Source organism: Rhinopithecus bieti, unplaced genomic scaffold (genome assembly GCF_001698545.2).
Source record: "Rhinopithecus bieti isolate Rb0 unplaced genomic scaffold, ASM169854v2 scaffold_54263, whole genome shotgun sequence".
In the NCBI taxonomy this organism is placed as follows: domain Eukaryota; kingdom Metazoa; phylum Chordata; class Mammalia; order Primates; family Cercopithecidae; genus Rhinopithecus; species Rhinopithecus bieti.
Window position 1 is genome coordinate 232426 of NW_016821166.1, and position 12234 is coordinate 244659.

Below are 12234 nucleotides of genomic sequence, written 5' to 3' on the forward strand. Positions count from 1 at the left end.
TGCTGGTATTTATGATTCTCATCCCACTTTATATAGGAAGAAACCCAGGCTCTGAGACATGAAGTAATTTGTCACACAGTACATTCTGTTTTGGAGGTGAGATCTGAAACCAGGTCTATTGCCAAAAACCAAAGCTTGTTCTCCTGCCACGCTGCCTTCTGCATGGTTTGCTGGTATCCTCCAGGGCAGCACACACATGGCCCACAGGGACTTCATATGTGGGCGAATGTGGCTTCATCCTCCACTAGACCACAAGCAAAGCAGGAGCCATGGTGGGTCATCTCCAGGACCCAGAGCAGGGACTGTTGCGATTTTGGTGTTGGGTGGACAAGAGGATGGGCAGAGGCAGGAGGAGGCAGGAGGTTCCCATCCATAGTCCAGAGGAGGGACATGGGTCTGCAGTAACTGCAGGTTCTGTTTCTGGGAGGGAGACCATATCAAAATAGCCATCATGATGACATCCTGTGTCCACGGCAAATCAAAGCACTCTCGCTTCCTCCCGGCAGCACATCCCAGTCATCCAGCTGCACACTTCCCCTCCGATGACTTCAAGGTCCAGGATTTGCCTCTGCCTCCAGGAAGCCTTCCCTGACTTCCTACCACATAGAGCTCCTGGTAGAGGGAGAACACTCCTCCACATCCAGTTGGGCATCTAAGGTCTCTGGGAAGTCCTGGGCAGTTCCCAGGACACAGGAAGCTTTGGATAACACGGCCTGCCCCCATCCCACCACCCCCCGGCGCTCAGCCTTGGGTCCAAGGCCAAGCTCCAGGAATAAGACCAGAGAGAACCTTCCCAAGGAGCAGGGCTTCCTGCAGGCTGCGAGGCCCAAGGTCGGACCCTGTCTGAGCCTTTCTGGCTTGCTTTCCCTCTTCCGGGCCTGGAAGCGGCCACAGCCACAGGAGGGCGAGATCCCACTGGCCGCTGGCACGGGAAGCGTGTGTCACAGCAGCTCGGCAGGTCGCCTCAGATTTTCCTTTGGGCTCCAGCATGGCTCGGGCCCACACAGCCCTCCCTTCTTAACCACAGCCTTATTTTTAGCCTCTTTCCTGGAGGCTGAGGTTTGGTGGGTCACAGGACGGGACTCACGCCCAGGAGCAGCCTCCCACAGCTCGGGCCAAGCCCACCCCACCAGCCCTGGAACATGCGAAGTGGGGTTCCTACCCCAGATGCAGACCCCAGCCAACACAGCCACAATGCAGGCCTCTCCAGGCAGCGCCCCAAATCCACAGCCAGAATCATCTCCTGGCCACAGGGTCCTCATCACCCAAGAAAATATTCTGGAACAACATCCATTGACAACAGTTACATAGCTTCCAAGACCCGGGAGGTCTCACCTCTTGTCTGAGGCCACCATCCCCTCCTCTGGGCGAACTGTCTCTCGCCTGGCAGGGAGGCTGCGCTGGGTCAGTCCTTGGCTTGGGCCTGTGCATTCAGCCTCTCCCTGGCTTCTAGCTCCCAGACAGCAGCCCACAAACACGCCCACACCTCCCTCACCCTGGTGGTGAGGACAGCTCTGACTTGTCCCCTCTACCAGCTGCTTCTTTCCTCTCCTTTCACAGGTGACAGCATTTGTTGTTTTGAGACAGGGTCTTGCTCTCTGACCCAGGCTAAAGTGCAGTGCCACAAGCACAGCTCACCGCAGCCTCAGCTTTTTGGGCTCCAGCCATCCTCCTGCCTCAGCCTCCTGAGCAGCTGGGACCACAGGCGTGTACCACCACACTCAGCTAAGAAGTTCTTGAGAATTCTTTTCCTTCCCAAGTCGCTATTCTCACCTCCTTTCCTCCTCTGAAACCAACCACCTGCTGGAGGCTCAACTCCCAGACACTCTCATCCCTGTTTTCCAGCCGCCTGACTCCAATTCCTCAGCTCACCACTGGGTCCCCATTCCCTGAGCGGACCCTGCAGGACACTGCAGGACCCTGGAAGTCAGCCAGGATGCCCCTTCGGCTCCCTCTGCCTCATGAATGGGCCCCGGTGATTCTCCATCTGCTTCATCGCCCAGCCTCCTCCCTGGGCTCCCTGCCTCCAGCCCCTGCCAGCCGGCTGGCATCCCTCCTGCTACCTGATCTCACAAGCTCTTACGAATCTTCTACTGAGTTCTAGATCCTGGCCTGGGCCTCTAGAGACCACAAGACAGTTCCTGGACTCAAGGAGCTAATGCTGTGACCCACTGGTTACCTCTGGCCTGAGAATCGTCCGTCAGTCCTTCAAGATCCACTGGCCCAGACCCCTGGCTCAGTAATGGTGCCAGTAACAACAATGACAGTGCACCTATTGACATGTATCGGCCAACTACTTTGTGCCAGGCGCTGTTCTACGAGTGTCGGCCCGGTGGGTACAGCTGCCCACTCACACTTAGCGGCACCTTTGCCGCCCAGAATTCTAGCATTTGAGGCCTCCATGACCTGGCCCTAAGGCAGCTCTTCTCCCAACCACAGTGCCCACCACACACACATTCAGCCCCTGACTCCAGGCAAAGGCGAATGCTGCCAGCCCTGACTTTTCACCTCCCTGGACCCCGATTTCTTCCTGGGAAGATCAGCGGTCCCCAAACCCGCCTGAGAATCCCAATGACCTTTAAGGAGGGTGTGCTTATTAAAATACAGCTCCCTGGAGCCCTCCCCAAACCTGCAGAGTCACCGTTTCTAGATGTGGGGCCCAAGAATCTATCAACGCAGTGCCCAGGTGATTGGAAACCACTGGCCGGGCTGCTCCGAGCTCCCTGGAATCGCACATCACAGGCCGCAGGCCTCCCAGCCCTGGTTACCGCTGTGCTTCTTCCTGGGCTCTCGCTTTCTAGCCATTAAGACCGGCCTCACCTCTAGGACCCAGGTCCAAGGTCGCGTCTACCAGGACGCCTGCCTCTCTCCTCTGAGGCTTTTGGTGAGCGGTGCCTATAACCTCAAGGACACCCCCAGAACTGGATGGACTCTGGCCCTGACTTACTCAACAGCTTGTCCCAGACACTCACAGTGATTCCCCATCACTGCTGGTCCTTCAGTAGACCCCAGAGGACTCAAGCCCCGATTCCAGGACTCTTGGCCTCCTCCTCCTTCCTCCAGCCAGGCCCAATCTGCTGACATCACAGAATCCTCAAAAGGCCAAGGTGTAAGAAGAACCCACACTGACCTCGAGAGCCCTCAGCTCAGGCCAGCCTCAAATACAACATGCCAACAGCGTGGTCCTGAGGTCTCCTCCTTCCTAGGCAGCCCAGACAGGGCACCTCCAGCTTGTCCCCACATACCCCCTGCTTTCCCCGAGTACAGTCAGTATCAGCCCACGTTCACCTCGCCTGAGCCTCTCTCAGAGCAGCAGGCGGCTTAAATTCTCAAGAGCATGAGCTCCAGAACTGGAGCATCTGGGTTTAAATCCTGGTTTTCCCACTTTCTCTGCTGTGTGACCTTGGGGAAATGGCATAACCTCTCTGTGCCAATTTCCTCCTCTGTAATACGGCTTAATTTGAAGACCTGCTTCATTTCATATGGTTGTTGTGAGGTTTAAGTAGGTTAATCCACATACAGTGTTTAGAACAGTGCCTGGCACATAGTAGGTACTCAACAAATGTCATAAATGTTATCATTGGTCATTAACTAGTAGGACAGGACACAGCCCCAGCTATGACTTGAGAACAATGGGGCATTCCCACCTTGGTTTTCTTTTATCCAAAATGGGGGCAGATGCCTGGAAAGACAAGGTCTAGGGATCTGAAAGGATGGGCCCTGATGCCCTTGACCAGTCCCTCTCAGAGGGATCCAGGTCCCCATGTGAGGCCTCAGGGCTGGCTTATGCTGGGAGTCTTACCCCTGCCCTGGCTCCGCTGAAGCTCCCACCCCGGTAATTACAGGGCCCTGAGAACCTGGCTCTGCTGGCCTGGCGCTGGATGGCTAAGGCTGGCAACCCACAGCCCAGCCCCGCCGGCACCCCACCAGCCGAGGGACTGGGCCAAGGCAGTCCCTGAGCCAGTGCCCTGGACTCAGGCACACTCACTCCTACTTATCACTTATCCTACTTATCCCACAGGGCAAGATCCTGCCCTGTCTGCCCGGGATAGGCTATGTGACCTTTAGGAGCAGCCCGCCCCTACTCTGAGCCTCAGGCTGCCCATTGCAGAAGTGGCCCAGAATCCCAAGACATCCCTGCTGGGTTCGTTTCTGAATCTCAACTGGGTTTGTTCTACATGTGCCGGTCCCCTACCCCCATGCCACCCTGCAAATCTGGGTCATTAATGGCAGAGCAGCTTAGTGATCGTCTCTGCAGGATGAGGCCCCCAGCCCAGAGCCTTGGCCCCTTAGAGAAACACCCCTCCCCACTCAAGACCTCTGCCAGCAGACCCTGCTAGCCCTAGAGAGACACCACCCCGGAGCCCAGAGCGTGCCCCTCCTCCCTGCTGTGTCTCTACGCCAAGAGTGGGCGGGGCCGGGCTGCCGGGCCTCTGGCCTGTGGTTCTAGTCTATCATTTGGGGCCAGCTTTACTGGAACCAGGCTCCCTGCCTTAGCAATTTGGGGGCTTTGTACAGCTACTCCTTCCTCAACTCAGCCTCCCCAGCCCTGTCCTGGCCCAGGGGCTCCCAAGACCACCAGGGGCCAGGGACAAGGTGGCCACAGCCTTATCACGACCCACAGGGGGTGTGGCCAGTGGGTCACGATATGCCAGCCAGACACAGGATAAGGCAGGGGCCTGGGGAAGAGGGTGGGGAAGAGATAAGAGACCTCAGAATGGTTCTCCTCAAGCCCACAAACCCTCAGCCTTCTCCCCACGTGCTGCTTCAGTAGCCGAGGCGGCCAGGGACTGCTGCTCCCCACCTTACATGGAAGCTGAGATGCAGAAGGTGAATGGGACAGAGGCTGCCGAAGCCAGGCCGAGCTGGGCCCCAGGCTCCCACATCTGGCCTATGTTCCCCACCTGCACCCCAACAACTCCCCCCCAAAAAAGGCTGCAAGTAGTCACCCCTCAACATCCACACCAGCTGTCCTCACACGGGTGCTAGAGACAGCTGTGTGACCAAGTAGCCCCACCCCTCCCCAGGCACAGCCCTTTTCAGTTTACAAAGCCTCATCCTGCTCTTCGCCTCCCGGAAGCACATTCAGGAACCCCATGCCTGACAGTGAAGGAATCATGAAGACCTCATGGCTCTAGGAGTGGGAGTGGGGACACCCTAGCAAGTGCTCCAAGAAGGCAGAGGAAAGCCGGAGGCAGGAGGACAGGACCCTGTCCCCAGCCTCCAAGCTCTGGCTAGTGCCTCCTTCCAGGTTTGTTTCCTGCCCCAGTGCCGATGCTCTACCCTCATCTCCCTCCCTTATGGCCCTACTCACCAACCTCCCAGCCACCAGGCGAAGACCAGGCCCAGAACGGACCGGTGCCCTTCCTCACACGGCCTCACTGTGTGACCCGGGGCAGCCCTATCTGCAGAAGAGACAGGGCAAAGCTGCCACTGTGCCCTCCTGAATGTAGAAAAGCTGCTCTGCCCAGCTTGGGGGTTGGGCGGCCTCATTGTCAGGGCTGAGGACTGGGTAGACAGGGACTACAGCTGACTACATCCTCCCATTTCCTTCCTGGAGACTCAAGCCCTGAGGCTCATTGTGAGCCCTGGTCAGAACAAAGAGACAGCACCAGCCACTGTCGGAGAAACCCTGATGTCAGTACAGGGGCCTGGTCCCTCACCTGATCTGTCCAAACCTACCAGTGCCCTTTCAGCCCAGAAGGACGTGCTTTGGGTCAGGCAGGTGTGAGTCAACCCAAGTCTCAGTCAACTGAGTCTGTGACTCAGTCAACAGGGTTCCAGCCTGGGGCAGTCTCCTATGCATGCAGGGGTCCCGGGTGCGACCCAGCTCTGCCCCTCATGGCTAGAGGGGGATGGTGAGCCTCCATGGGGATAGGTGCTATGATGGAGACGGAGCAGACTACAGTTCAAAACCAGGAGTTAGGCACTCGGTTCAGCCCAGAGCACGGGAGAGGGCATCCTGGAAAGAGGACACTGCTGAGACCCACCAGGGGCAAGCTTGATTGGCTACTGCAGCTCCTGGGAAGCAGATCTGGTTGTCCTGGAGAAGGAAGGCGCAGGCAGAGCCAGCGACCAGCAGGCTAGAGTTCCTGAGACCAAGTGCCCCACACCATCCTTGGGAGCAAGACACCGACAACAGCAAGAGAGGGACAAAAATCATCTCTCATGGATTCAGGGATCAGAGAGAGTCAGAATTTGCCTCCAGTCACACAGTAAAGCTGGCAAAGGCTGGCAGAGCCAGGAACAGGAAGCTTAGCCCAGAAGACATTCGGAACCCACCAGGGAGCCCAGCCTCAGAAGCCTAGGGGTCAGGCCAGTGTCCTACTGGCCTCCCTCCCTCTCATCCCCCTTCTACCTTCAAGATTTCAGGCTCCTACAGGCAGAAACAAAAGCCACTTCCTATTGCAGAAGGATCCCGGGAAGGGCCAAGGAGCTCCTCCTCTGGGCAGCTCTGAACAGGGCAGCCTCCCTCGCAGAACAGGCTGTCACCTGCAGACCTGCAGCCTTCCTGCCTCGTCCACCCCATGAGAAACAGAGGCACAGGCCGGGGCCATCACTGGTCCAGGGCCCCAGATGAAGGTACTATGTTTTAAGGCACTTCCTCTGACGATCAACAACACAGCGGAGGGGCTGGCAGAGCCTGCTGGAAGGTGCGTTGAAGAGGAAGCAGGAGCAAGGAAGTGGGCAGCAGGCAGTGAGTCACAAGGGCGCTGGTATTCTAGGCCACCTGGCCCTTCACCTGGGTGCTGAGCCTGCCAGTCAGACACTCTGGGTGCCCTGCCCCTCAGACCTTAGCTGGGGTTTCCCCACAGGGCAGACGTGGCAGTGGCCAGGACAGGGCCACCTAAGAGGGCAAGGCAGGGGCACCGTTTATCCTTAAGGCAGCCATCCTTATCTAAAGAGACAGCCACAGAGCCACAAGATAGGGCCTAGCTTAGACGCTACCCACCAGGTGACCCTGTAAAAGACCCTGGGCCTCAGTTTCCCCATCTTTCAATTCTGGATAGACTTAACAGGACAGACCAAAAGGGAAGACCAATAGGAGAGTGAGCCCCAGCCTGGTGCCCCCTCCTCCTGCACCCAGCTCAGCTGCTCCAGGAAAGCCCCCAAGTCCCTCTCGGCTTGCGTTCCCAGCTGGGTCCCTATGCTCATCGCTCCTTCTGGGTTTGTGTTAGTGAGCAGTTGCCATGGATACCAGTCTCAGCTTCTTTGGCAGAAAAGGACTCCCCCAGGGCAAGGCTCTGCCTTTCCTCAACAGCCCCCACTCCACCCAACTCCAGGTGCCCAGGCTGCCCCCGGCTGGATCAAAGGGAAAGAAAATAGGTCTTGAGAAGAGAACAGGTACCCCACCGAAGTTGGGGAAGGATCTCAGTTCCCAAATAGTCATTCACCAACCGTAAACAAGACCGGGGCCAGCTCCCTCTTGCGGGGCCTGGTTCTAGGAACAAAATACTGCCACCTACACCCTCGGCTCTGCTTCCATTTCACAGATGAAAGAACGGCAGCCTGGGCGGCAGAGGTGGCTCTGGCACCAGGAAGCAGAGCTGGTTAGAGGGGGCGTGAGACCCCCATCTGAGGGACTACTTCCTTCTCCTGACCTGGCAGTGAGGAGAGGGCTCAGAATGCAGAGTGGGTTGCTGCTAGGCTGGTAGGGACCATGGGAGCAGCAGCCATGTGACCTAGGGTAGCTCAAACTGCCTTGGCTCAATTAAACTGAAATTCATCTACCCAAAGGGCTCTTGCCTGAGCCAGCAGAGCCTCTGCGTTCCCGGGCCACAAGCAAGGGTCATGCCCCTACCTCCACCCGGGGCTCCTGGGGCTGGAGAGGATGCTGCACTGGCTGGTATGGCCCGGCTCCACCCCGCGTGTGACCTTGGCTAAGTGTCTTTGTTCTCTGGACGGCTGTGTTCCCATCTGCACAAGGAGGTGCAAGGAAGGAATTAGAAGAGGTTTCTGGGCTACCTCGATTTCATCCAATTGAAGCAACGCTCAGTAAGAAGAGCAAGCACAGGAGCCTGGCCCTTCTCACCCGCTGAGGCCTGCTACCCTCAGGGAGTTCTCATGGGGAGGAGGAGAGGCCGTAATTAGCAGATTCACCGGGTGGCGCTGGGAATGCTTGCGCAGAGGCAGAAGCTACTAGAGTTCCCAGGACGGAAACCAGCCCTGTGGAGAAGGGAGGGGTTCGCAAAGGTGTCCTGAAAAGGACTGTCATAAACAGAACAAAAAAAACAGAACAACAACAACAAAAAATCAAACAGGAAGGGCATCGTGGCCAGGGGCCCAGCTTGAGCAGAGGCATGAAGAAGGCAGCTGGCACTCGTGAAGCCCTCCTAGGAACCTGGCCCCGTCCCAGGTGCTCGAGATACAGTCTCATTTATCCCACGCAACCCGGGAGGCGGGCGGGAGGGGAATGATCACACAGAAGGCTCAGGTGATGTCTTCAAGGTCACACGGCTGGGAAGCTGAAGAGCCTTGCCTCGAACTCGGTCAGGAAAGACTCTAGACCTGCACTGTCCACTCTAGTGGTCCCTGGCCACCGTGATATTGACATGTGCTGTGAATGGAAAATACACATACTGGGTTTCAAAGACTTAGTATGAAAAAGGAGGCAAAATATCCCATTAACAACACATATGTGTGTGTGTGTGTGTGTATACACATATATATATTATTTTTTTGAGACAGAGTCTCACTCTGTTGCCCAGGCTGGAGTGCAGGGGCGCGATCTTGGCTCACTGCAACCTCTACCTCCTGGGTTCAAGCGATTTTCCTGCCTCAGCCTCCTGAGTAGCTGAGACTACAGGTGTGCACCACCATGCCAGCTAATTTTTGTATTTAGTAGAGACGGGGTTTCACCATGTTGACCAGGCTGGTCTCGAACTTCCGACCTCAGGTGATCCACCGGCCTCAGCCTCCCAAAGTGCTGGGTTTACAGGCATGAGCCACCGGTGGCACCCGGCCCTAACAACTTTTATATTGATTACATGTTGAAATATGTTGGATATATTGAGTTAAATAAAATATATTATGAATTAATCACACCTATTTCTTGTACTATTTTAATTCAGCTACCAGAAAATTTGACATGAATATGTGGCTTACATTATATTCCTTTTGGACAAAGCTGATCTATACTATGAAAAAACAGATTTTAAGGACAGATTTAAAGAAGGAGAGTGGGACCTCCCTTCATTCTCTGGTGGGGAGCTGGGGCCAGGTAGGTACAAACATTAAAGACCGAGCAATGGAGTGTCTACATCCCCGCCTCTGTTCTGGCCGGGCCAGCCAGTAACAGGTGCACTCAGGCCTGGGATGAGCACTCCCCTGACCCTAGCACATCAAGCCATAGTAGTTACCATAGAGATAATAAATATTCCTAAAAACTGAACTTGGGGAAGTGGAGATGGGGAAATCTACCAGAGAGAGAGGGGCAACCAGGCTTATCCGGAGAGGAAGCCTGTGTCTGTTGTGTGCTGGGGGTGGGGTGGTGCGTGAGCTCCCATCCCAGGCCAGGAGAGGGAGGGAGGCGCAGCCCAGGCCGGTGTTTGCACAGGGCTTTCCGGGCCTTCCTCCCTAACTGCCCGCCCCACGCCCCTCTTAGCCACCATTCCCCACTTCCCTTTACCAATTCACCACAAATTTCCTATCTCATTCCCCCGTTCTGACAATCTAACTCTGAGACCCGCTTAGAGGTGGGAGCAGATAAGCGCCAGCCCGCCCTGATTCCACCCTCTCTGGCTCTGCCCCTGGCAAAGGCAGTTCCCCTAAGAACGTCAAACGGGGTGGTCTGGGGCTGGAAAAAAACAAGTTGGAGAGTGCTACAGTGCCACAAGTAGTACCATTCATTCTTCAGCTGAGAAAGGGTGGGAAGACCTCCTCCCAGGCAGAGCCTTTCTGTTAGATCTAACACCAGCTTTGCCAGTCACTTTCCTGGCCATCTTGGACGGGGGCTGTACAGAGGGACCTTAGTCCCCCCATCTATGTATGGAAGCCTTTTTTTTTTTTTTTTTATTTTGAGACAGTCTTGCTCTGTCGCCCAGGCTGGAGTGCAGTGGCCGGATCTCAGCTCACTGCAAGCTCCGCCTCCCGGGTTCACGCCATTCTCCTGCCTCAGCCTCCCAAGTAGCTGGGACTACAGGCACCCGCCAGGTCGCCCGGCTAGTTTTTTGTATTTTTAGTAGAGACGGGGTTTCACCATGTTAGCCAGGATGGTCTTGATCTCCTGACCTCGTGATCCGCCCGTCTCGGCCTCCCAAAGTGCTGGGATTACAGGCTTGAGCCACCGCGCCCGGCCTGGAAGCCTTTTTTGAATTGACTACAGGTCCCAGCTATTCTCTGATTTCTCCCCCAAAGGGTGGCACTTACGCTCCCAGGTCCCTGGCAGCATGGTGTATGCACGACAGCAGTTGGCGTTCTTGGGAGGTGCTCAATATTCCTGCTCTCTAGACCAAAGTAAGTGTCTCTTTGGGACTGCTTGACCCAGAAACGGATGCCACTGGTACCCACTTCCAACTTCCTCCAGTGGAATGACAGAGAGCCAAGGGGGTTTGAAAGCAGGAATCGGGGGAGGGGGAAGCCTCTGCCCTCCCATCAGAATTCTTCCCTTCCATTTGACACAAAACTCCATTCAACAGAGGGGGAGACTGAGGCCCGGAGAAAGGCACCAGGTGGTGTGTGGTTTATGCCCGGGCTCTCTTCTCTCAACTGTGGCAAAGTTCTCTTTAGAGTCTGTCCAAAATAAATCCTTCCCTCTCTCTTCTCTCTCTCCCTGTTGTGTGTGTGTTTGGTAGCTCCAGATTTTACTAAGCTATAGTTAGGCAGTTTCTGGGCCAGCATGCCGGGTACACAGTACTGCTCTCCTCCTGCAGGGAGCCCCTACCTATGCCAGTCTGGCCAAAGTCTTTCCCTCTCAAGGCCCCACCATTCCCAACCAGTAGCAGCTCAGTCTAGGGCAAATTCTTACCCCTAGAGCCACCCCTAAGAGCTGGGGAGAGGAGACAGCAGAAGGAAATTCCAGAACCACGTGCGTCCCCCAAAGGCCCAATGATCAATCAACTCACAAACGAGCAAACAGACCTAAACACACGCTAAGACTGGCCCAAGGTCACACACCAAGCACATTAGGAGCAAATCCGGGGCTAGAACCCAGTTGTTCTATCGATCCCAATCCCGTCCCCAAGGCTGATTCCCAGAGATGCTCCCTGAGGTTGAGGCTCCACGTCTCTAGCTTCAGAGGCCTGCGCCCTACCCTACACCCCAAGCACCATAGAGCAGGGGGAGGCGTCTTCAGGCCTCTGTACAGGGCCAGCTGCAAACCGCAGCCTGGGTCCCCAGGCGCCGCGGACCCGCCCCGCCCCTCCCTCCGCTCCCCGCAGCCCGGAGCCTTTGTCAGCCACGCGCTCACACACACAACCGCGCCGCCACGCGCACACACACCCGGTCTCCCTAGCCCACACCCGCAAGGGGCGCGCGCACTCGCCGCACGCACACAGCGGGGTGGAGGCGGCGGAGAAAGGAAGGAACTGACGGGCCATGGACGGACAGACGGCCTGGGCTGGGGGAAGGGAAGGAGGCCCGGGAACCTGCAGCTGGGGTCGGAGGGGGCGCACAGACAAGGAGGCAGAGAGACGCAGAGGAGACTATTGGAGAAGAGGACAACGGATGAGCCGTCAAGGGCTGGCGAGGACGCGCGGGCTGCTCAGGGGTGGGGACTCCTCTAACCCTTGGCCCCGGGTGTGTATGAGCGGGGAGCTGGATTGTACCCGTGGGGCACAGAGGCATTCCTTGCCCAGTTGTGCCTCAGCACAGGGTCCGTAGGGAACCTCACGTAGGTCCTGGAGATAGTAGGCCTGGGACCAAAAGCTCTCTAGGGTACCTCCCTCGAGGCGGGTGGTGGGATGGGGTGGGGTCCTGGTCCTCGGGCTGGGTGGGGCCCTCGCTCACCTGCCACGGTGTACCTGTCCAGGTAGTTGAGCACGTTGCCCAAGCTGAGGATGGCGGCGGCTGCCCCCCGCCCGCGGCCCAAGCTGGCCGGTTTGGGCTGCTGTGCGCCGGGGCCCTTTGCAGCAGCTGCGCAGCCGGGGGTGCCAGGGGTGCCAGGGGGTCCGGTCGGGGCCCGCCTTACGCTGCCCGACAGCGTCTGCACCTCATCGTCCGCGGCCGAGACTCCAGCGCCGCCCGCGCCCCGCGCCCCGCAGCAACCGCTACCGCCAGCCCCTCGCTGCGCCCCCC

General features: G+C 57.1%; 1 protein-coding gene across 1 annotated transcript in view; it reads right to left on the reverse strand.

The window, feature by feature from the left end:
* The window catches only part of SPNS2 (SPNS lysolipid transporter 2, sphingosine-1-phosphate), a gene marked incomplete at its 5' end in the record, with an annotated part of 42742 nt that extends 30510 nt beyond the window's left edge, over positions 1–12232 (reverse strand). The window contains one exon of the mRNA XM_017860210.1: positions 11947–12232. Within this exon, the coding sequence (XP_017715699.1) occupies positions 11947–12232 (286 nt within the window). The remainder of the gene's footprint in view (positions 1–11946) is intronic.
* Between the last annotated feature and the right edge of the window lie 2 nt (positions 12233–12234).